The sequence below is a fragment of the Lipotes vexillifer genome, unplaced genomic scaffold (genome assembly GCF_000442215.2).
Source record: "Lipotes vexillifer unplaced genomic scaffold, Lipotes_vexillifer_v1.1 scaffold914, whole genome shotgun sequence".
Lineage (NCBI taxonomy): Eukaryota > Metazoa > Chordata > Mammalia > Artiodactyla > Lipotidae > Lipotes > Lipotes vexillifer.
Window position 1 is genome coordinate 2,206,195 of NW_006780388.1, and position 25,872 is coordinate 2,232,066.

The window sequence follows — 25,872 nt, forward strand, 5'->3', positions numbered from 1 at the left end:
GAAAAACGGAGCTGGAGGAATCAGGCTCCCTGACTTCAGACTATACTACAAAGCTACAGTAATTAAGACAGTATGGTACTGGCACAAAAACAGAAATACAGATCAATGGAACAGGATAGAAAGCCCAGAGATAAAGTCACGCACATGTGGTCACCTTAGAGAAAAGACAGCCTCTTCAATAAGTGGTGCTGGGAAAACTGGACAGCTACATGTAAAAAAATGAAATTAGAACACTCCCTAACACCATACACAAAAATAAACTCAAAATGGATTAAAGACCTAAATGTAAGGCCAGACACTATCAGACTCTAAGAGGAAAACATAGGAGAACACTCTATGACATAAATCACAGCAAGATCCTTTTTGACCCACCTCCTAGAGAAATGGAAATAAAAACAAAAATAAACAAATGGGACCTAATGAAACTTAAAAGCTTGTGCACAGGGCTTCCCTGGTGGCACAATGGTTGAGAGTCCGCCTACTGATGCAGGGGACACGGGTTCGTGCCCGATCTGGGAAGATCCCACATGCTGCGGAGTGGCTGGGCCCGTGAGTCATGGCCTCTGAGCCTGAGAGTCCAGAGCCTGTGCTCCGCAACGGGAGAGGCCACAACAGTGAGAGGCCCGCGTACCACAAAATAAATAAATAAGCAAACAAATAAATAAATAAATTTAAATAGCTAAGGGACTGTGGCCATACAAAGCTCTGTTTCTTATACTGTGTATATGTTTGTTCATAAAGGATAAAAATTTTCTCTCTCCATTAAAACAGGAAAGGGAGACTTCAGAGAACTATGAAGAAGCGTGTAGAAAGTGCACCAAGAACAGGCAAGACAGGGGAGCACACAGTAACCAATGGTTTGCAGAGGGTGACAGCTCAACCACAAGAGAAAAGTTGGAGATAGAGAAGCTCATCTTAAGAAGTAAAAAACAAATCTAGACGAAACATCCTGTGACCCAAACATGATGAGCACGGAGGTGGAGAAGTGAGGCAGCAGATGGCAAGGACAGGCAGGAGTCTGAGCAGTCCCCAAAAGACCATATAAACCTCGGCTCCACACGGCAGGCCAGCCCCGGGAAGGCCAGCTCAGGCAGGGTCACCCCAGAAGACACACCACATGCCAGCTCCCAACCAAGGAGCCACCACCAACTCTGGAGCTGCACCACAGCTGGGAGAGGGCAAGCTTCTTTTACTTATTGGTCTGTCAAGATCATTAGCACTTCAGGTAAGGTATACAAATATGAAGGAATTAACCCAAGGAATAGCATCAGTGAAATACTAGGAGAATATGACTAATTGGCTTTGTAAAAAATATCTAAGAGAATCTAACTTTTTTTTTTTTTTTTTTTTTTTTTTGCGGTATGCAGGCCTCTCACTGTTGTGGCCTCTCCCGTTGTGGAGCACAGGCTCTGGACGCGCAGGCTCAGCGGCCATGGCTCACGGGCCCAGCCGCTCTGCGGCATGTGGGATCTTCCCAGACCGGGGCACGAACCCGTGTTGCCTGCATCGGCAGGCGGACTCTCAACCACTGCGCCACCAGGGAAGCCCGAGAATCTGGCTTTTTAAATGTGGCACACAGCACAAACGTAACCAGCAGTACAGGCTCTCTAGCTGGAATGGGAGTCCAAGACATACCATTTAGTTATGGCAAACTGCTGTTTTCTTGAACGCTCTATGGGTCCCAGTAAGTCAAGTGTGCCTTATGCATTTCATAAACACTCTATCTCATGAGAGGTACCAAGGGCTGGACCAAGCTCTGTGGTCAGTCAGTACCTTAATGATTTGTCCCTATAAACAAAGCATACAATCTTAACAGAAGTGTAATCAAATTCAATAACTTCCTTGGAGATTAGCTGGAACTTTCTGTCCTTGAAGGCAGTGGTAAGTGGGGAAGAGGGCACAGTCACCAGACTGAAGCCCATCAAGAACCAAGATAGGCCTGGACTGTCCTCACCAGCCAGGCCAGCTGCACAATGACCGACAGCTGTGCCCAGGGAGCACCGAGAACCTCACAGGGCTCCCAGACACAGCCAAGAGGTAAGCACTCCCTGGGCCTGCAGGGTCATTCTGAGTGCAGACCCTCAGGCCCGGGACTGAGGAGCAGCAGGACTGTGTGACCCGAAGGGACACACGCGAGAGAGGGAAAGCAGAAAAGAGCCAGCACTTCACACAGCACCGTCCCAGGCACTACACCACTGCTTCCAACTGGCCTGGTCACAGGCCCACTGGGGGCCATCGCTGCCCAACGGGATAGGGGAGGGGAGAGCACCGCCTGTCTCTGTCGTACCCCACCCCCACTGCACCTGTCCCACCAAGTGTGGGCCTGTTTACCGACCTCATCTAAGTTCACCTGTGCGCCCAGCCTCCTGCCAAGTGAGGCTCAAGAAGACAACCGGAGATGCACAGAACAGTGGCAAATGTTGCTTTTAATTCAAAACTGACAAATGAATTACTGAATAAAATCTCAAACATGAAGTTTTTAAATAGCAAAACGTGACGAGTTGACTCATGGACCTGGAAAAATGTAATTTTACATAGACATGCTTCTGGACCCAATGACAATTCTAGCAAAGGCGCCAACGTATGTGTCACATGAAGGTTTCTGGCACAGGCGAGGGACAACCCACTGCTTCTTCACGGAGGGCAGAAGCTCAACTCTGGGAGGGGAGGTGCTGGAAGTGACAGCCAAGAGCAGCAAGGATGAGGAGGCAGGGCCTGCAAGCAGCAGGCATCCACAGCCACGGAAAGCAAGACCTGGCGTGACAAACACCATCAAACTGGCTACTCCAGGGACAGATGACCCTGATGTCAAACACCCTGGGAAGGCCCAGCACAGTGAAGAATGCTTATGCTGGCTTCAGGAATACTTACTGAGGAAAGCGGTCTTCAGCTCCAACTTCCATAATGATAAGTGAACACGCGTCCAGCCCACGGAGAGTGGTCTCCAAAGACAGTGAAAGGTAAGTCTAATGAAACAATGGTTGACAAGTACATGTTTCTGAGAGCTTTCTTTCCTTTTTATCAAAGTAGTTTCTATGGTTATTAAAAAAAAAAAAAAAAAAAGGTCTCTGGAACAGGTCCTCAAAGGAGAGCACTGTCCCTTAGAAAATACAGGTTTGCTCCTGACCTCAGCTGGGCCGACCCCACACACAGGCACCAATCAGGCGGCAGCCCTCGACTCACAACTCTGCCCATTTCTGGTGGACATGCAGAAATCAACCACGAGGTATGCTGAAAATCAACATGCTGTCTCAACAGAGCTGGACCTGCCTCCAGACCTATGACACCGAGCAGCATCTGGCTGGGCAATAACAAGGTAGGAGGTGGAAAATCGTGCTGGATAAAACCTGCCCACGTCCTCCCTGACACCCGTCCATGATAAGCGCCACGGAAGATGCCCAGGCCACCTGTATACTTCCCAGAACATGTCACACAGTAAAGGTTGGAGCACAGGATTTTCCCACCTGTAAACATTAATGCACCTGATGCCAACTCTTACTTTTACAGGATGCCTGGCAAGTTCATCCAGCCCAAAAGCACAACTTCAATGAGAGGTATGAAGGCGGCCGATAAGCCTCTCTTTAAGGGATACATGCCACCTTAGTATAAATTAACATAAACTAGTAAGCCATCTTTCTTTGTCATTGGCAGCTGGCTGAAACTGTCAGCATGCTCTGGACAGGTGCAGAATGTTCTGGAGCCTAAGCTAAACCATGCCCGCTTCAGTTTGGTGGGCACTGAAGTAAAAGGCTTGACTACAGTCAGAGGACAGAAACAGTGTGTGTGCTCTGGAGATGCCGGCAGGTGGAAACATGACCCTGGGGCCAGGCTGAGAGGGGGCAGGGTGAGGATGTTGTATGTCTACACACATACACCTGCCGGCCTCACCCCCAGAGCACAACCACCATCCCCCTCCACCTCAAATGCCCAGGACTCCGCCACTGCCCCCAGGAACCTCTCCGCCCCTTCATCCCCCCACACAGAGCAGGCATATTTTGCTGTTTGCCACAGCTTACAGCGCATCCCGCAGCGCAGTGCGCACAGTCCCAGGAGGGTCAAGGAGAGCGCCAAGACCTTTAAGTCACTAGCGCAGACAGCTCTGGAGTGACTAGATGTGGAGTGACTTCTGTAAAGTACACTCTATTCTCCAAAGCCATGCTTTTCTGTTATGTCATAAAAATATATGCACTCATTTTGCTCATCAGTGTTTCTCAAAAAAGGTAAATTAACTACATTTTTAACCCAGTTACTCAACAAACATGGCCGCTGTGCTAGCGAAGGTCCAGGGACTTGGCTGTAAGGCAAGCGTGGTCCCTACCCCTAGGAAGCTACATCCCAACACAGTGACAGACCAAATATCATTTACAGAACTAGCAGATTAAAGCTGTGAGGGCAGCCATGGCAGAAGTGGATGAGCGCTGTGAGGCCGGAGCGTGGGTTGGGGAGGGGCTGGGAGAGGGTGCTGGGGGGTTGGGGGGGGAGCGGTCAGAGGGCTGCAGCAGGTCCAGGGGAGGGTGACAGCAGCTTAGATGTGCTGCAGTGGCAGGAAGGGGAATACTCACATACAGAATATGAAATATAATAATAGCTAATCATGCATCACGCATTTCAAAATTTCACTTTCCCCTAATGTTTCAGATTCAAAATTCAGATTCAGCAGCCTTTATGAGTCAGAAGGAAAAACCAGTCATTCTGAAATCAACATCCAAGTGAAGTGTAGAATGAACTCCGGATTTTTGAAATGGCAATAACAGATGATGTAATACAGACAGACATACACACACATCTGCTTTTTCACCACACGCTTTATGAGAAACGGCAGGGCCACCACCAGCACTTCATAGCAGCTTCAGTGATTTAAGGTAAATGCAGTACCCTCAAGACCACACTGTTTTATCCACTTCATCAACAAATATTCACTGAGCACCTACTATGTGCCATGCACTGTTCTAGGCACTGAAGATACAGCAAAAAACAAAACTGAGCCCATGCCCTCAAGAAGCCCACATTCTAGTGGGAGCAGACAGACTCCCCCCAAAAAACAAAAGCCAGGTAAAATCCACAGTGTGTCAAATGGTGATAAATAACTGTGAGAAAAATACAGCAGGGAAGGAAGATGGGAGTGGTACAAATTTAAATAATCAGAGAAACCCTTACTAGAAAGGTGACATCTGAACAAAGACCCGAGGAGGTGGGGAAAGCCTTCCCAGGAGAGGACTGGGCAATGAGAAGGCCCAGAGGCAGGAGCAGCTCTAGACTCACAACAGTCCAGCTTGGCCCTCTGGACGGGCCACCTCCAGAAAGAACCTCTGGATGCCAGGCAGGACCTCAGGGTCCCTGAAACACTCCTCCTGGGGTCACTTCTGGGCACCTCAAACCACAAGGGTGGAAGCCTGAGCAATGGGACTTGCCATAAGAGTCCTGGTGCCTCATGAACCAGAGTGTGATGCCAGCCTAACCCTGGCTGTACTGTCCCTCATCAGACCTGGGCTGGAAGATGCTGGACACCAGACCACTGCCGCTCTGGAAGCACCACAGCAGCATCTGCTCTGCTCCAGCTTTATGGGCATGATGACACAGGGACTTGTCATGGCAGCCTTTCTCCTTCATGGAATTCCGCAATTTCCTTCCTGCCTCGGCCATAGCACGCCAGCCAAGTACCTCAGTGCAGGACCAGCTCTCATGGCCCCTCACTGATGGAGAGACGTTCACAGTGACAACTCAGTGCTCATGCTTTCTCTTCCTGCAGTCATTAAGTCGCTGGCATGGGTATGTTTTAATGAACAGTTTCACTTCTGCAGTTAAAATGATGGTCGAAATATTACCTTTTAAAGCACTTTAAAAGCATCAATTATAAAATGAAATACCTAGGAAAAAAGCCCTCTTCCAGTGTGAAAAGCCCAAATGTTTATTTGTACTACAGCTATTATTCTAAAGGGCTGATTTTTTTTCACATTTGAGGTGGTAATTAAGCTGCATAAACAGCACTCTGAGACGGTCTGCCATGATCTGGAGGACACTCACTATACGGTGGCCCAGGGGCAGAGGTGGGGGTCAGGCTCCCGATGAGCTCCTTCCAGCCCAGGGCCCTGCAGAGGCAGTGCAGCCCTGTGTGCCCAGGCAACCCAGGGCCTTGGGAGAGTCACTCCCTCCCAGCACAGCCCAATCAGCTTACCACCCACTTGGTGACCCAAAATTATGGTAAGTAAATGCATCTGGTTCCTCAACAGCTTCTGAAATTTAAGTCTCTGGAGAAATTTAAAGCAACAATACCCTGTCCCCCATCCTCGCCCTCCCTAATAAAATGGAGCTGGTCACAAGTTCTCAAGAACACGGCTCTCTACCTGGTCCTGTAGGCACTGTGTCAAGTCATGACTGCTGGTCTTTCCTACACACACAGGTGCACCCCAAATGCAAGCACCTCACACACAAGAGAAGGCAGGGAGCTGCAGCCTGCCTCACCAACAGCTTCACACCAGTGGCTCCCTGTGGCCAAGGCCTCGCACTGACCAGGCTAGGCCCCAACCCCCACCCTTTCTCCCCCACTTCCCAGTACCAGCATCCTTTAAATCCCCCCACAGGACAGGACCCCTTCTGTGCTCCTCTCTCCTGCTTCCTGTGTGGCTGTCAGAACAAGCTTCCATAACTGTGTGAAGTGGGAGCCATGTCTGTGGCTCAGCTCTACTGTGAACAAGGAAGGACGGCTGTTCTCAACTGAACTTGGCCAGGAAAACCAGCGCCACAAACATCCAACACCTGGGATGTCTCTGGAAAAGTGGGTCACAACCCCCTAACTGCACTCAACATGCACCTCGTCCTGCACCTTGTCACCGTGTCACGTGACTGAGTAAGCAGGAGGGCGCCTGTGTGCTCACAGCCTCCCCAGAACAGGACCACGACACACTTCTGCAAGAGCATCTCTGTCAGGAAGACAAGCCCAAGTCTTAAACAACTGACTTCCAAATGAACTTGTAAAAATACTGTCCATAAACTGGGCATTTTCTGTAGACTTCAACTGGTTTCACAACAATTTGTATATAAAAACTTAGGATTTTCAACTTCTTTGACTTTTTGAGTGTTGAGTTCAGCAGTCTCCTCTTAGAGGTAGAAACTCTAAAGGGAAAATTAATTTGCGATGGAATTACATTTTCGTATCCACCAAAAACACATCAAGGTTCAATTTAACTATGCAATACACTGCTCAACCGCTAGAGAGCTTAGGAAAATATGAACATCAAAATATCCAGTATCCAACATTCAAAACTGCTAAATGTGACAAATATATATATATTTTTTTAAATAAATTTATTGATTGATTCATTTCTATTTTTGGCTGCGTTGGGTCTTCGTTGCTGCATGTGGGCTTCTCTCTAGTTGTGGCGAGCAGGGGCTACTCTTCATTGTGGTGCACGGGCTTCTCATTGCGGTGGCTCCTCTTGTTGCAGAGCATGGGCTCTAGGCATGTGGGCCTCAGTAGTTGTGCCTCTATGGCTCTAGAGTGCAGGCTCAGTAGTTATGGCTCATGGGCTTAGTTGCTCTGCGGCATGTGGGATCTTCCCGGACCAGGGCTCGAACCCGTGTCCCCTGCATTGGCAGGTGGATTCTCAACCACTGCGCCACCAGGGAAGCCCTGTGACAAATATTTGATTGACAAATAGATTAAAATGCAAATGAATTTGGAGCAAAGGAAAACAATGACCCACAGATTTCTTTTCTACCTCCATCAAGTCTCCTATACTAGACACCTTACCTCTTCCAAAGCTGCAGACAACAACTTCACTAACCCTTAGGTTTACTGCCAGGTAAATGGAAGCTTATTTTTAAAATACAGAGTCATATATTTTTAAAGCGCACCTAAGACCTTAATTACCTGGTGGCAAGACAGCATTGCGAGGGTCAGATGAGGAAGTGGAGAGAGGACACAACTCAGCAGGTTTCAGAAGGCACTGCAAGTGTGTAGGGGAGAAGCCACAGCCAGTGGGCTGGGTGGCTTCCCAAGGCTCCTGCTGTGTCTAAACATGGGATAGGGTTCAGCTGAAGAGATGATTTCTTCTCCAAAATGGTTCAGAGAGGTTGTGTTAGGATGGAAGACTCATGGTTTCTCCTCCTCTGTTCTGAAATATAGTTTGAAACACTTTACAATGAAAAGTGATTTATCTGTTCGTTCTACTAACAGATATTCACTTAGCACCTACCAGGAGCCCAATCTTACTTGAGCCCTAGGGACTAGAAGGAGAAAAGAAAACAGCAAACAGCCCCTGAGTCAGCACCAGGAAGCAGAGGAGTTGACTTTAGGGGAAAAGGGCTGACTGATGTTCCTCAGATCCCTCTGGATCTTTCTTTATGTCTTTATCTCTTTAGGAAGGATAAAGTGAAAATTAAGCAAAGATTTCATATGAAGAACAAGCTTGGGAGTTTGAAGCTAGACTCAGGGTTGGTGTGATGAGAAACAGTCTTTCATCCTGAGGAGGGAGCCTGTCATTCCACACCAGAGCCAAGGATTCAAACCTGGGGGCCTATACACCCTGTATTTGAGCAATCGCAACTAGATGCTTTAAACATGTCTTGGTTCTTAAGAGTTTAAAATTTCTACCTCAAACCTGCTGAGGAAGAATCTGATGTCACAAGAATAAATAGCTGCAAATGCTTAATCATTAGTTACTAAACTGTCCAAACCTTTTGCATATGAATAGTTGCTGCCTCCCACAAACAAGTTACAGGTACAAGTACAGAAGTTACCACCAAACTGTGAGAACTCGCACTCTGCCAGGTTGGGACGCCAGCTCTGCTCCTGACCGGCCATCTGACCTTGAACACACTATGTCACCTCTCTGTGGCTCAGACTTCACTTAATAGTCAGGGATAAGGAGGACAGGACCTTCCAGGCTTGCTGTGAGGATTTAATGAGTTACTCTACACAAAGCACTCAAGCTGACTTCGAGGGAGCACGCTATAAACAGTTTGTTTGGTTTGTTTTTTAATAAATTTATTAATTTTATTTATTTATTTTTGGCTATGTTAGGTCTTCGTTGCTCCGCGTGGGCTTTCTCTAGTTGTGGCGAGCGGGGGCTACCCTTCGTTGCAGTGCGCGGGCTTCTCATTGTGGTGGCTTCTTCTGTTGCAGAGCACGGGCTCTAGGCGCGCTGGCTTCAGTAGTTGTGGCATGAGGGCTCAGTAGTTGTGGCTCATGGGCTCTAGAGCACAGGCTCAGTAGCTGTGGAGCACGGGCTTAATTGCTTTGCGGCATGTGGGATCTTCCCAGACCAGGGCTTGAACCCATGTCCCCTGCATTGGCAGGTGGATTCTTAAACACTGTGCCACCAGGGAAGCCCCTATAAGCAGTTTTATGATTAAATAACACAGAAGACAAACACACACACACACACACACACACACACACACACACACACACACACACACAGAGGTTTTCCCAACCAAGTGTCATCAGATCATAAAATAAGCTCTTCAAGACCAAAATGAAGCCCATCCCCCTTCCACATACTATATTTAACTGTGAGTAAACTGAATTAACTATATACTGAATTAGGAGGCCCAATTCTAACTGTGAGGCAGACAAAATGATACAGGAAGGCTGGGCTCCCTAACACACTGGGAGAGGAATCAAGATCAAAATCAGGGCCTTCTATGGTCAAGATGCTGTCACGCAGCTTAAGACTCCAGCTAGCAAGAGAAAGGATCCCAAACTCAAAAGGCTAAGCTGCCTTTAAATGCTGCCTGGGCGGAGTGTGCTCTGAAAGGCCCTCGACCCGTACAGCCAACACACCGCACAGAGGAACACCTCCCTCTAGGCCCCTGCATAAAGTGGGGTGGTAGACTGCCATAAAATCCGACCAGCTCATCTCCAAAGGGACACTGCTCTCAAGTCAGTCGTACTCACTGGCAAAGAACATTCTGGTAAGCACCTCCTCTCACCTCAAGAAAGTCCACAAAGCTAGGCCCAGCACAGAAAACCTGGCAGAGGCAGGGACAGCAACCACTGCCACCTTCCCCAAACCCCAGACCTCTACCATGAAGAACTAGAGTGAAGGAGCAAAATCGAGGACCCAAGGTGACTTAGCTGAAATCATGGGTAACTATGCGTAAGCCACACTCTCTCTGAGCCGTAATTTACTATTCTGTGAAGTGAGGTGTATAACACTGACCCACCCCTTGAGGGCTGCTGGGTGCCCACAACAGACAGGAGCTCAAAGTCACTTTGTGAAGTACATCTGTCTTGTGTTCACAGGGCAGACCAGGCATGGCTACTGCCTAAAGTGGTGGGAGGGGATTGCGGGGCATGGGCGCTTGTAACACAGACCACGCCACATGCTCCACCCACATTAGCCTTCAACCACAGGCAGACCGGGAGCTGGCCCACATGACACAAATGGTAACCAATGCTCTTGTGCAACTCGACACATAGCAAAATGCAGCTCATCCTAACCAGAATGGAACTACACTTAGGAGCTCCAGGTGGATGGCTGACTGGATTTAAATGAAGACCCGAGTAAGACTTTCTATTGTTTCATGGAGCAGCGTGGAGAAAGTGCACCAGGAGAGGGAGAAGCGTCTAGTGGGTGATCCCCGAGGGTGACCACTTAATCTGTCCTCCCACTCCTTCTGCAGCCCCTTGGAGCCTCTCAACCAGCGAAAGGCAGGTGGAAGAACACAAGGTCACAGCTGCCAGCCGCCTAAAGTCTAGTCCTCAGGCTTAACAGACCCCAAGACTCAGTAAACAATGTCTGAATTTTGCTAATAAACCTGTACCTTCAACATTAACTTTGTGCATACCACAAACATACTATGAAACACTGAAATACAGGATTTCTTTGCTCTTCTAACTTCCTTGGATACTATGGAACTGCATAAAGGTATACTTTACATGCCATTAACTCGATTAACATGAACATCAGGATGCAGGTGACCTCTGGGTTGGAAGGGAGGAGATTACAATCAGCAGAACCATTCAGAGGGCTTCTAAGAGCCTAATAAATAAAATCCTACGTTTAAAAACAGGGTGGTGGCACATGCAAGTTTGTTTTAAATTCTCAATATACACCCCTTATAGATACAACTGTAAATAAAATTGCTTAAAAGGACTTAATGAACTGCCATTTTTCTCTACTTCTAAAAATAACTTTTATTAAGCACTTGCTGTTGTCACGCACACTTCTGAGCATTTCACACATATTATCACAGTCCTCAAAACAACTCTTGGGGGTAAGGACCACTGGCATCCCTTTTTACAGATGGAGGCACTGAGGCACAGATCAGGTCCCTGTCCAAAGTCAAAAACCCAACAGTGAAGCCAGATTCAAACTCGCTCTCAACCCTCCCCAGCTGGTAGAGGGTATGTCTGATGCTGATACTCCATATGACCCAGGGAACAAGAAAGTAGGGTCCCAAATTGGCAGGACCTTCCTGGGAAGCATTCAGTAACCACTTCCATATCACATCTTAGGCTCAAGTCCTTCTGACCTGCCAATTTCTGCTACACTGAATCTAGTTCAAACAGTCAAATTCATACTAAGATTTATATTATGAAAACATTCATTAAGAAATTACTCCGGGCTTCCCTGGTGGCGCAGTGGTTTAGAGTCCACCTGCCGATGCAGGGGACACGGGTTCGTGCCCCGGTCCGGGAAGATCCCACATGCCGCGGAGCGGCTGGGCCCGTGAGCAATGGCCGCTGAGCCTGCACGTCCAGAGCCTGGGCTCCACAGCGGGAGAGGCCACAACAGTGAGAGGTCCGTGTACCGAGAAAAAAAAAAAGAAAAAAAGAAAGAAAGAAATTACTCCAAACAGCTGGAAATGGCCAGTGTAAACGTCCACAACAGGACAATGGCTACTCATGGTTGACCCACAGAGAGGAGTACCACACAGCCACTGGAAGTGGCTCATGCAAAACACTCAGTGAAAAACAGCAGGAGACAAAGCTGTCTCAGATATACGGTCAGGGTCCCAATTTGATTTTTTTTTTTAAATACAGAAAGGAAACGATGACCCCTCGGTGAAGAAAAGATAGATCTTCCAGTTGGTTCCTGGTAACTATTAACCTTGATGGCTGCAAGGGATGAAATTTGACCTAGGAGGGTCAGCAGATGCAGCACAGGGGCTCCAGGCATTGAAGGCCTCTGAGGGACCTTATCAATGGCGCACCGACCACAGGGGCCACTAAGTCCTCAACAGACACTGGTAATACCACGTGGGGCCCAGAGACGTTCTGCACTTCCTTCCAGGTCCATCAGTTCATTCATCCAGAAAAGATGTGCGATGTATAAAAAGTATTTGCTAATGAGTAGATGAATAAATTAATATCTTTTAGATACAGATCCTATGTGTGAGGAAGAAATCATTAACTACCACTGGGGGCCCAGTGTGGAAATCCTATTTCTGCTTTTAAAGCCTATCATCCTAGAGCAGTATCGGAACAACAGAAGCACTTCAAAGACAGTCCAATCCATAAACTTAAGATTCTGTTTCACAGCCAAATAACTTGGATGAAATCTAGAAAGAATATGCATTAAAAGCTTTAGTAAAAAAGTTTTTCAGTAAAACCTATTATTAGTCAGAAAACAATAATATCAATAAGCTCTCGCCTTCTGTTTTACTAAAATAATTTAACATATTAAACTTGACAACTAAGAAAAACTGAGTTTCTAAGCTCAAGTCACATTAATTATATACCATTTAAATATGAATTTGGGAATTAAACTCATTCAGCAAACGTTTTTCCCCTGCAATCTATTTTGTGAATCTGAGTGATACCTAACTTGATCCAAAGCAATTTATCTTGAAAATTAGGTGATATGGTGAGGCCAGCAGGTACTGAGCTGTTTCCCCTTCTACCCAGAGGAGCTGAACCCTGGGGCTCCTTTTTCCCACTCTCCAGCTTCCAACCCCAGCTCCTTAAAGGAAACCTCCCTCAGCCTCCAAGACTGAAAGGTCAAGGGCTAAAATAAAATCTAGAGCACATGGGCACTTCCAATGAAATAAGAACCGTTCTCTAGGGTTCCAGCCCTCCCAACCCCTCTTCTGCGCTGGGGATCCTCAGCAGCCCCGTTACGTTCCCCTTGCTGACACTGACCCACTAGCCATGCCCTCTCCTCCTCCTGTGTCCTTCAACCTCAGTGGGGACTGCACTGTAATCTGTCCTTGCCGGCCCACAGCTTGTGCCCCTCCCCCAGCAAGGTGCACAATCCTTGAGAGCAGCAAACGGACCTATTGGAACTTCCTTAAAATGCCCTAGATTTTGTTTACCCTCCACTGGTGTTTCCCACACATAAACATACAACCACAGTGATATGGATAACTGTTCTAATCACCCTAACAGATTATCCTGTTTAAAAAAAAAAAAGCCAGATTAATGTGGTCAGACTTTTTTTTTTTTTTTTTTTTTTTTTTTTGGGCTGTGACCCACAGCATGCGGGATCTTATTTCCCCCACCAGAGATCGAACCCGTGTCCCCAGCAGTGGAAGCTTGGAGTCTTAACCACTGGACCGCCAGAGAAGTCCCTGTGGTCCCTTTTTTATTTTTTTTATTTTTTTTATTTTTTTTTCCTTGCGTTATGCGGGCCTCTCACTGTTGTGGCCTCTCCCATTTGTGGAGCACAGGCTCCGGACGCGCAGGCTCAGTGGCCATGGCTCACGGGCCCAGCCGCTCCGCGGCATGTGGGATCTTCCCGAAACGGGGCACGAACCCGCGTCTCCTGCATCGGCAGGCGGACTCTCAAGCACTGCGCCACCAGGGAAGCCCCAGACTTTTGTTTTTTAATCCTCTGAAGCTCCTCTCTCTTTGAAATAGGAGAAAAACAAACCAGCCCCCAGAATGCCACTGGCCATATATACCAACATTATCTGGCAGGAACACCCTTCCAGCAGTGTAAACTTACATGGTTTTGCAACAGAAGGAGAGAGACCCAGCTTATTTCTAACTAAGAATGCCTATCCTGACACCTGAAAAGTCTCCTTTAACAGATGCTTTCCTTTCCTGGGCCTTTATCTGCAAATTCTGAATAATGAGTTTCTTATTGGGAACAATAATGGCCAACTGAAACAGAGAGAGACTTTGTCCCACTGTTAACTGCTAACTCCCACAGATGAGCTTCACAACATCATCAGTGTGCAGAGAAAGATCTATTTTGTCTAGCATGACATTCATCCACACCTCCACCAATCACCAACTTAAGAGTTCAGTTACCAGAAACAAAGAGAGGAGGAGGAAGGAAAGAAGAGCAGGCCAGGCCAGTCCAGTCTCTATTTCACCTTCTCTTAGCCAACCCCAAACACGTAAACAGCCTCCAGACTCCTAGAGTCCTAGGGAGGGACTTCAATGCCTTCAGGCCTCTCCGTAATTTTCTTCATAGTGCTTTGCCCTTTTATCAGTGCCCTGCTCTTTCTTCCCACAAATTCCTACCTTCATAACTGTCTTGTTTTTGCTGTGGTCATATGGAAATGACGTTGGAGGGGCAAATCCATAGATGGGTGGGAAAACAAACCAAACTTATGACTTTCCTGAATATGCCTATCTTCAGAGTTCTGGGCTAGAAGAAACTCCAAACTCTGTGCTTGTTTCAATCTTAAAGTCTCAAAGTAACAGTCCACAAGTCAGGCCATGACTCAAGATCTTTAGACAGTAAACAACACCATGGCTTCAACTTGAAAGAAAAAAAGCTAGAGAACATACCAAAGCTAACCACCTACTTTCACAAGGACCAGATGATACAGATCTATCCTCCTACCTGCAATGAAAACACAAAGAGACTGAGCACACAGGACCTGAGCAGATCAGGCAAATGCTAATTACATCACAAATAGCAGCTTCCAAATACTCCGGAGGGACACGGGCCTTCCCTGATTAGAAAGCGTTTCTATCAGCGGGTTCAGGTTCACTCGGCACCTGGGGACATCTCTGTTCCTGCACAGTGTCCTGGGAGCGTCCATGCCTGCAGAAAGTGGCCAGAGCAGGCAGGAACCTGGACCCCATACCAGCTCTGACCTGGTACATAAGTCAGAAGTCCTCCAAGTACCAAGTGTCTTCATCTGGAAACCAGAAGGATCCAACTGAGTAAGCATGAAGGTCCCTCCCAAAATAAAAATACTGTGGTCATCCTATGACACACAAACAGCAAGTATCAGAGAGCAGAGCAGGGCCATAGGCCTAATTCCAGTCAATCAGAACTAATCTTGTTTCATCTTTCCAGTGATAAGTCATGTGGACATCAGGCACTCCTGATATATGCACTAGGGGCACCCAACTTCCTTGGGATTCTTCCTGAGTCCATAACCCCAGTTTCATCAACAAAAGACATCAGACAAACCCAAACTGAGGGACAGTCTATGAAATACCTGACCAGTACTCTTCAAAAGCATCAAGTTCATGACAAACAAGGAAAGACTGAGAAACTGTCATAGAGCAGAGGAGACCAAGGAGACACGACAACCAAATGCAATGTGGTACCCTGGATGGGACCCTGCAACAGAAGAGGACATTGGGGGGAAACTGAGGAAATCCCAATAGGTTTGCAGTAGAGTAAATAGTGTGGCACCAATGTTGAAGTCTTAGTTTTGACAGATGTGGCAGGGTTGTATAGATGTTAACATTAGGGGAAGTGGGATGATGGGTATTATGGGAATTCTGTGTTGTGTTTGCAACCTTTCTATGTATCTGAAGTTATTCCAAAAATCAATTTTATTTTATTTTTTTAATATTTATTTATTTATTTTGGCTGCTCCAGGTCGTAGTTGTGGCACGCGCAATCTTCGTTGCGGCGCATTTAGTCACAGCATGCAGACTCTTAGTTGTGGCATGCAGGATCTAGTTCCCTGACCAGGGATTGAAACCGGGCCTCCTGCACTGGGAGCGTGGAGTCTTACCCACTGGACCACCAGGGAAGTCCCTCAAGTTTATTTTAAAAATAATTTTGTTTGGAGGCTTTTTTTTTTTTTTTGCCGTACGCGGGCCTCTCACTGTTGTGGCCTCTCCCATTGCGGAGCACAGGCTCCGGACGCGCAGGCCCAGCGGCCATGGCTCACGGGCCCAGCCGCTCCACGGCATGTGGGATCTTCCCGGACCGGGGCACGAACCATGTCCCCTGCATCGGCAGGTGGACTCTCAACCACTGTGCCACCAGGGAAGCCCTGGAGGCTATTTTGATAGCTTCAAGCAAACTTAAAGGATCTGAAAACAACCTGTGTCATTAAAAAACCTGACTCAGGGGAATTCCCTGGTGGTCCAGTGGTTAGGACTCTGCGATTCCACTGCAGGAGGCATGGGTTCGATCCCTGCTCAGGCAAGCAGTGCAGCGCGGCCAAAAACAAAACGAAAACAACAACAACAAAAAACAACTTGACTCAGAATCCATACTGAATACTAATTTGAAAAACATAGGGTTACTAAAGGAAAATAATACACTTGAAAGGAAGGGAAAAAAACCTGACACTGAATAAATTCAGTATAAATTTCCAAATACCACCCCCTTCATCATGCACTGTCCAAAAGACATCCGTGTTTGAAAGCACAGCAGGTCACCCTGAGAAAGCACTAGGCAAACACAGCCACCTGGTCTTCCCAGCACACAAAACAGCGCTCCCTCCTTGAACTTCCTCCACAGTCAGCCGCCTCCCTGCTCCCCTGCTCCCCTGTCCCCGGCTGCCCCTGCCAGGAAAGCCCCCCTGCTCGGTGCACCCTGGGGCCAGGTTCTTCTGTGTTCCTCACTGCAGCAGCCCTACAAAGGCCGGCCACCCCCTCCTGGCAGGGCACTGCCCTCCCTTCTGGCCGCACTGCTGACCATTTCCCCTCAGCCCCTGAAGCGGGGCCATGGTTAAGGGAGTCACAGAGGGGTGAGAGCGCGCACGTAGGCTGCCCCCCACCCACTAAGCTGCACATCAGGTCCTTTTCACCCAAGGATTCCTTCAGGGCATGAGCATGGAGCCCTGTTCTGTTGATGCCTCTTCTCCTAACTCACCACCTGACCATCTTCACCCACTCCCCCCACCCCCCCCCGAAACACAAAGCTCAGTGCCAGTGCTTCTGGGTAAAAGAGTTTTCTAAGATTTAAAAAAAAAAAGCACTTAGATTGTATGAGTTTTGTTTTTCTGGGAATGAAAATAAATGTATTCACAAATAAAATCTATATTTAGATGCACAATTTTAAAACTGTATATCTGATAATAACAACTATGTACATACAATCAGCAGACTATAATTTTGACCAATGAAAAAAACCCATGAAAGAAAAATGCCAAACTGCAGGAAGAAAAAAATGAGTTAACAATGGAAAAAGAGAGTAGTAATGGGCTGAGCTTCTGAGGCTGTGCACTGAGGAAACAGTTTATTCTCTCAGTCTCCAGTCCAGGCTAAGTCACAGGCCACTCTGAGAGAAAAATGCAGAATGGCTAAGGGCTCACCCTCTAGGAAGGAAGCCGGTTAATAATGACAGGACCCCGGAAATGAGCAGTTATCAAGCTTCCTGGCTTGCTAACTTACCTGCTTCCCCAGGGCCTAGCTGCTACGGATCAGACTTTCCTAAGAACATGCCTGAGCAGAGCCAGTACTCAGGCAATTTTCCCAAAGACTGGGCTGTTCCCACCATTTCCCATAGGAGAAGCACTGCTCACGGCCAGTGCTGGCACACACTTAGGTCTGAAGTTCCCATCCACTCCCGCCCTCCTCCTAGGTTGGTGGCTCTCTCACTCACACTCGTTCACCCCACATCCTCCGTGCACAGGTGCATGGCAGGAAAACCCAAGACAAGGTAGGCTGTTCAGACACTGAGTGTTGGGATCCCCCAGGACCACCAGCTGCACAACCATCTCAGGAAGGTGGAGCCCTTCACAGCCAGGGGCACAGCTGTGGCACTGCACACACCTACAGAGCATGTGCTCCTCTTAAGACAGGACGGTCTTAGAAATTAGAGCAAAGCCAAGAGCTGGGAAAAGCTGTCTCTGACCTTACCCAAAGCAGCAAAGAGAGGTGTGCCAAAGGGACCGCAGAGCAGGGTGGCTGCTTCCGTCATGAGGGGAAAGCAGCTTGGCTTCTGGTCAGAGAATCTGCTAGGGTCATCCTGATCCTCAGGGCCCACCTGCAGGGCAGCAGGGCAGCAGTGCCAACTTGGAGAGCCTCAACCCAGAATACTGTATGCCTGACACTAACACTTACTAATCCAGATTTAACCTGACATTTGATCACCAAAACTTCCCAGGAAGGACTGTAGTATAAAAAGGAACCAATGGCTTTCAAATACAACCTTTCAAGGGTTGAAAAATGGTAAAAGGGTAGGTGGTATAATATATAGAGAGAAAAAAGAGCCATCCCCGTTTTGAATTATATTTCCTTAGACAATGAAGAAATGGTACATGGGACCATGTTTTTAACCATCCGACTTCTTTCTAGTTTGGAATGCTTTCATATTAAGCAACAAACAGTTTATGATGAGACCCTCCATCCCTCAAACACATACAGCTCTGAACACAGGGAGTCAGAATACACATGCAGGATTCAGAGATATCTTCGTTAATAAATAGCAAAAATGGTAAGACAGGCTTGTCACAAATATGCTGGGTATGAGAACCATGAAGAGAAAGCGTGAAAAAGAGTAACAGAAACCATCTAGACTCCAAGTTTAGAGAAATATATACATAAAAATGTACAGAACCTGTTTTAGAGAAACAGAACATTGAATATATAACAAAAGCTGATGCAGATGAAAGGGCGGTAGGGGGGCACACAAAGAAGCTGATTGGCCAGAAAAGGCTTCACAGCCAGGGGGTGGGGAGGCCGGTGTGTTTCCACTGAGGGGAATTTCTTCAGGCAAAGAGGAAGGGCCTAAAGAGGAGAACATGGCAGCCGAAAACATCCTGGACACTGTCCTGGGCTTTATAGGCTGGGAAGAGAGGCCACATGGCACAGGCAACTGAGGGACGCTCGCGGAGGAGGAGCTAAGTGACAAGCCAAGAAAAGCAGGGGAAGTCACAGGAGCATTGGAATTTGGGGACCCCCACCAGCAACTCACTTCCTCACCAAGAAAGGGAAAACTAGGAAGAAAGCGTGTCAATGTTTTCAGCCCCACAAGCGAGAGCGTGTGATGAGCACGCAGTGTGGCCATCCCCCTCCAGACATAACTACTTCCTTCACTGCAGGAGGGTGTCCACAGCCACGCCACCGTCGAGCACAAGAACTGACTGCACTTCAGACCCAGCGCAAGAGCAAGGTCTGCAAGGTAAACCTTCTTCCCCTGGACGGGGCAGAATTCCCAGGTCCACGGCAGCCCCTGTCTTCCCAAATCTTCCAGAAACAGGGAGGGAAGATAGAAAAGTTAACTCCAAGCCCCTTTTCCCACAGGTTTCCACTGCAGGTCAAAGCACTAAGGAGAACTTCAATGAGACTTCAAGCCTCCCAGCGAATCTTATCAACCATCTTTGACAGGATCCAATATTAGACTGTCACTTTGAGATACAACTCCTGCTGCAGTAAAATTAATTCCAAAAAAGAAAAACAGGTTGAAGAATGAGACTTTAACAATGAATTCACTGTTAAATAAGCTTTTACCCGGATGAATTCCGACCGAAATACTGCCAAAAGAGACACACAAACAGCCTCTCATCAGCCCTCTCCAGTGTAGGCAGACCTGCCACCAGCTCCACAAACAGGCGGAAGACAGGGACCTCCAGACATACCTTCAAACCACATCTTTAAATATTTCGAAGGCTGCAAGTGGCTGGTACAGAGGGCACACAATCCTATCTGTAGGATAGAGGAGGTCACCAGGCCACCAGGAACTATGTGCCCACCTTCATCAGGCCCCTCAACTACACTACAGATGGAAACCACACTTGTTTGTTCTTCTGTGGGCCATGCACCCAGTCATGAGCTGCTAAGGTCAGATTTGTCCCTCTTTTTCACACACAGAGTTTGCAGTGCTGTTCAGTTCTCGCTTCTGTGAGCCTATGTGTAATCCAACTATTTAAACAGAAACCTGAATCAGTTGCTCTGATAAGGGATTTGAAGCCCACAAATGTAAACGCTTTATAATGAACTCTCTCTCTTAACACATTCAAAACAACTTGGAATTTCTTGGGATAAAAATTCCATTTCAGGGACTTCCCTGGCGGTCCAATGGTTAAGACTCTGCACTTCCACTTCAGGGGGCTCGGGTTTAATCCCTGGTCGGGGAACTAAGATCCCGCATGCCATGTGGTGTGGCCAAATAATAAATAATAAAATTCCATTTTAAATTAGGAAAATTTTCTAGACCAAGAGGATGGAAGCAGACTTCATGCAACTATATAAATGCAACCAGCATCGAGCACAGAAAACAGACCCCCCCCCCCAAAAACCACCATGAACCCCTAGACCAAGAGGATGGAAGCAGACTTCATGCAACTATATAAATGCAACCAGCATCGAGCACAGAAAACAGACCCCCCCCCCCAAGAACCACCATGAACCCAACAGGCCTTTCTCCTCTAAGACATCATCATCAGAACATGTCCCCCACTGCTCTTGAGAAAATGCCCTCTGCCTGTTGTTTCATCTAGAGACTGGATACACGACTGGTTCTCAACATTCAAGTTATTTTTTTTAAAGGGTTTGGTATCACAGTGAACAACAATGCAATCCAGTTACGGAAGAATGCACTACTGAAAAGGCCTTAACAACACATGTCCAAAACTTACAGTTTCCAGACCAGCACTTCCTCCCCAGTGATCTGCCCTTTGAACCTGCCTTCAAAACAACTGCTCCACACCCCTATGGCCAGCTGTCATCACAAGGGCAGGCGCAGAGCAAGCACACGTTGGCCCCAACCCTCACACCTGCTGAGGGAGTCATTTCTGCATCAAGTGTTCCTCAGCAGTGGCTCCTTGCTCCATAGTCACAGAAGTGAAGTATCACATGGGATTCCATCAAAGCCCGTTTCCACAGAAGATACTTCTCAGGAAGGGACAAAGTGTAGGGCCAGTGGAGGATCTCCTCACACCATCAACTCGGAAGGGACCAACTTTGTTTGCTCCCTCATTTCTGCAGCACTTCCCAGTTCATTACACACTTGCCCTACGTGCACCCAAACCCCGTGTAAGGTGGCTCAGCAGACAAGGGCACAGATCGAAGAGGGGGACCCACCCAGGAGCTGCCTTTTCCTCCTCCCCAAACCTGCGCTAAACGCAGCCTAGACTGTGTATACTGACTCAAGTCTCAAGTGCCACCGCCAGTCCACCCCACCCCCCCACCCCCGTCATTGTAACCCATTATCCTGTAGTATGTTCTCCATTACACTTATCATTATATAAATATATCTTACATATCTTATTAAAAAAAAAAAGGGCAGCCTAGAGGCCAAGTCCTGCTTTGAAGAGCTGCCCAAGGCCTCTTTTCAGGTCCCATATCGCCACAAGCTGCTGCTGTGATCCTTCTTATAAAACGCATGTCAGAAGAGTAGAACAAACCTACACTTCCACCTTTTATTAGTATAGGGACCTCACCTTGCCACCTCTGGACTCAGCTCAGTAAGTGCTGTAGGGGCGACACAAATACATCACACTGCACGAGGCCACATGAGAAGCTCCCCAAAATGGTGTGTGAAAATCAGAACCCAATTCTTTCCGTGTTCTCTGCCTTCCCCACTGGTTTCCCACACAGATGCAGCCACCCTTGCAAAAGCCACCCTAGAGTGTGCAAGGAACCACTCTCCCTAATCAACAGTTTTACCTTTAACAAAATCATTGCACAATTTTTTAAGAAGCAAGGATTCCAAACCTCACCCATTCAGAATATCAGCCCTCAAATAAGGAGGGACCAGAGACTCTTTCCAAACAGCTGCTTTCTGACAGTGTGAGGCTGAAACAGGCTCCAGGGGTCACAGAGTTCAGCCATCTGCCCAAAGAAATAGCTAAGTGTGCTGTCCTTCCACGAGAAGGTGTCCCTCCTGCCTCCCACACAGCAGTCCGAGGACATGCACAACCCCCAGGAAGACGTCCTGGGCAGTGGTACTGAGGACTTCCCCAGACAGAGGACTGCGACCCTCCCTCAGGGCGCCCCTCCCAGGAGGGGCAGGGTGGCACCCAGGCCTCTGCCATTGCTGAGACGTGGGTTCAAACTGCACTCTATGTATGAGGCGGGTACTTAATCTCTCTGCACTGTGGAAGCTGAAGTTTCTGCACCTGTAAAATGGGATCGACACCTATCTCACAACACTTTTGACAGAAGTCAAGCAACATGGTGTGAGCTATCTTGCAAAGTGCCTGCCTTGAAGTAAGTGCTCAATAAATGGTTCTGACAGCCTCTGGCTCACCATAGTACCAAACTGGGCTGGGCCATTTCCAGACTTCCCAACTCATACTGCTCCCCCGCTGGCTGTACACACGTAAAGAGGGAAAGTAATTGGGACAGGGCCTCTCCTAAAGTGCCACCTTAAAAATCCAGGTGCAAACTCACTTGAACAGTGCAAATCTATCTGTCCCCAAATGAAAAATCCACTACTGGGGGCATCTTTGCCATTACTGATGGGAAATACAGCATATTCTCACATACATGTGGACAAACGTAGCTGATGAAAACACAAAAGCCTAGCTCCTCTCACTTCCTGATGGGGAGGTCCATCCTGTATTCTGTAATTCATTTCTTCTCACTGGATTCCAGTCTTTTTGTACTAAAAAGCTGCCTTCTGCAAAGAAACTCCAGATGTCAAGTGTCCATCACATGGAACTTCCAAGACTATGACACAATATGCTCTTTTCCTCTTCCCCTCTACGCCATCAGAGCGCACACCTTGTACTGCAACAGCATCACTGTGTGAAAGTTCGTCTTACAAACTTCCATGATCACTGTCAGCCCCAGCCGCCACTGAGGTCCGCCAAGCAGCCTAACTCGTGTTTTTGCGCGTTAGCCCAGGCACCCCGCGGTACAGCCACACATGTCGCAAGAGTCAAAGGCATCCCTTGGCCTTTCACCATTTTTCTCAACTGAACAGGTCCTCCTCTTCTCAGACTTCAGAGTATCACCCATCTCTACAAACCAGAGTTCTCAACCTCAAGTCCATGGACCAGCTCCAAAAGGATCAAGAGCATCCTGAAGTAACTACAAAATTCAGTAAAGCCGTGCGGTTTTCTCAGGAGGGGACTCAGATCTTGCGTCAGACTGTCAAAAGGGCCCATGACCCCTCAGAAAGATTAACAGCCGCTACCGTGGAAAATAAGGGGTAATGTAAATTTCTTGGGTCTTCCCTCATTTAAGGGATTTGGCTTTTGAACCAGACTTTGCAAGCGGTCTCGACATTCTTCCATTCTTCACATTCGCATACAAGGTATAAATCCTTAAACCATCTTCCCAAGACTCCCGAACTTAACCGAGGGCAAACATAAAAACACTAGGGATACTTTCAGCAACAGAGAGAAAACACAGAAACACTAACGATACTTGCAACAAAACATTTAACCCAACAAGTGCTTTATCTCTTTCCTTCCCCCTAAAGTCCCTCCGCCCGGTCAGGCTCACTTGCCCGCGGTGGTGGTTTCAAGCCCGGCCTCGAGGAGGCTTCCCATCACACTAATGCCGGTGCCGGAGCGGAGCCCCAAGGCATGAAAAGCACCGAAACGCTGCCCCACCGGGCCAGGAAAGGAGCACATCCGAGTGTATCAGACTCCACCCCAACCGAGAATTCGGAGGGACCCGAGCATCAGGTGCTTCGAGCAAGAACTCGCACGTCCCGCTTTCGCCGCGAGCGAAGGCACAGGGACCCCGTCCCAGGTGAAGGCCCGAGGCGGTTCCTCTGCAGAAAGAACGAAAGGTAACCCCGGAGGCCTGACTCAGGCCGCACCGCGCCGAAAACAAACTTTCCAAGCACTTCCACCGCGACGGGCCGGTGACACCTCCCCGGCCTCCCCCGCCCTCCGCGCGCCTGTCAGCGCCCCCGCCGGGCCGGCGCCCGCGTCACCCGGGCCAGGGTTTCCTGCAGCAGCCAAGCGGCGCCCCCACGGCGCTCACGGTCCCAGGCCCGGCCGCTCGCCGCAGGTGAGGCGCCGCCCGGCCCCCGGGACCGCGGGCCGCCCCGCCGGGCCCCGGCGACCGCCGCGCTTGGCAGGGTAACGGGCCGGCGCACCCGGGCGGCTGCCGCGCACTCACCACCTGGCTGGTGGTCCTGGCCATGGGCCCCGCGCCTGCACGGCGACTCCTCCGCAGCGCTGCGCGGCTCGGCGCCTCCTCAGCTTCCTCTTCCCCGCAGCGGAGCACCAGCAATGGCCGCCCGCATCCTGCGCCCGCCCCGCGGCCTGCCGCCCCCATAGCCGCCCCGCCCCGGCGCAACGCCAGGCGGGACTTCCGTCACGCCGCCGCCACTGCCGGCGCCCATTGGTCACACTCGCCGTCGCTCTGCCGCTGCCCTGGTCAGCCCCGCCTGCGCGTCTGAGCTGCATTTCCGGGTTGGGGCCCGGCAGGCGGGAGAGGCTCGGCCCCGCCTCGGGCGCGGGGGGTTTGGGGGGAGCGCCGCGCGAGCCAATCCCAGGGCCGCGGGGCGGGGCCGGGCGCGGGACCGGGCGAGCTGTCATCCTGGCTGCCAGACAGGAAAACTGAGGCTCGCTGGGGTCGGCCCCGAGGCGGGAGTGGGGCTGGGCCCCAACCGTGCAGCTTCGACTCCGTAGCGGGGCTCTGAGTAAACATCGAAAGGATGTTCAGCAACAGTCCCAACGCAGCCAAAAATTAATTAATAAAAAGGCAAATGTAACCCCTATCCCTCAGAAGGCTCCCACTGTTTTCTTTTTATTATTATTCATTTATTTATTTCTGGCTGCGTTGGGTCTTTGTTGCTGCCCACGGGCTTTCTGTAGTTGCGGCGAGCAGGGGCTACTCTTCGTAGCGGTGCATGGGCTTCTCATTGCGGTGGCTTCTTCTGTTGCGGAGCATGGGCTCTAGGCACTCAGGCTTCAATAGTTGTGGCACACAGGCTCAGTAGTTGTGGCACACGGGCTTAGTTGTTCCGTGGCATGTGGGATCTCCCCGGACCAGGGATCGAACCCATGTCCCCTGCCTTGGCAGGTGGATTCTTAACCACTGCACCACCAGGGGAGGCCCAGGCTGCCGCTGTTTTGATACTCACTGTTTTCACTTACCAGTGTATTATCGTGTACCCTGTCTAGCTCTCCTGATATCTGATCGCTGCCTTCCTCAGTTGTAGGGGCTACAGAGGACCCCACTGGAGGAAGCCTAGAGTCTATAGATCCATGTATTGATCAAGTTCCCTCCTGACACTGAAATGGTTCCCAGACTTCTACCTCATGAACAAGGCCCTGCATGTCAATCCAGGCACATGCTTACTTCTTCCCTTAGGATAAATTCTTAGTAGACGTTAATTGCTGGGTCAAAATGCCGGTATCCCCTTCAGGACTTTTGCTGCAAATTGCTATTTGCCTATCCCACTCTGAGAGTGAGACACTCTCACCCTCAGGGGACACAAAGACAGGTCCAAAGTAGACACTGCTCTGGCTCCCATACCAAGCCATATCCAACATTATACTACGTCAATAACTACTACTGCATATTAAGAGCAGTGTATTGGATTTTGCCTCAAACAATAGGTACTACGACCATTTCCATTCTTCACGTGAGGAAACCAAGGCTTCAATGACTTTGTTACTCTTGGTCACAGAGTTACTAGGTTACAGAGCACAGGACTCAAAACCAGCCCCGACCAACACCGACGCCCTGCTCTCGGCCACTGGGCTCAACTGCCTCCCAACAACTCTTATTTTCTATTTATTTCAATCCTCACAAAGTAATAATACCTTATCCTCAAAGAATGCTAACCACTTTTATCTTCTCGCCACAACCTTGAGATACTCAATGTTTATTACCATCTTACAACTGAAGAAATTTGCCAGATA

The 25,872-nt window shown here is 48.8% G+C and overlaps 1 protein-coding gene across 2 annotated transcripts in view; it reads right to left on the reverse strand.

The window, feature by feature from the left end:
• PDPK1 (3-phosphoinositide dependent protein kinase 1) overlaps nt 1–24,245 on the reverse strand; it is a 68,178-nt gene extending 43,933 nt beyond the window's left edge. Inside the window, exon 1 of one of the 2 annotated variants that reach the window (XM_007453522.1) lies at nt 24,119–24,244. In XM_007453522.1, the coding sequence (XP_007453584.1) occupies nt 24,119–24,142 (24 nt within the window). In that variant the 5' untranslated portion in view covers nt 24,143–24,244. Of the gene's footprint in view, nt 1–24,118 lie in introns of both variants that reach the window. The other variant, XM_007453523.1, reaches the window with a different exon arrangement.
• Between the last annotated feature and the right edge of the window lie 1,627 nt (nt 24,246–25,872).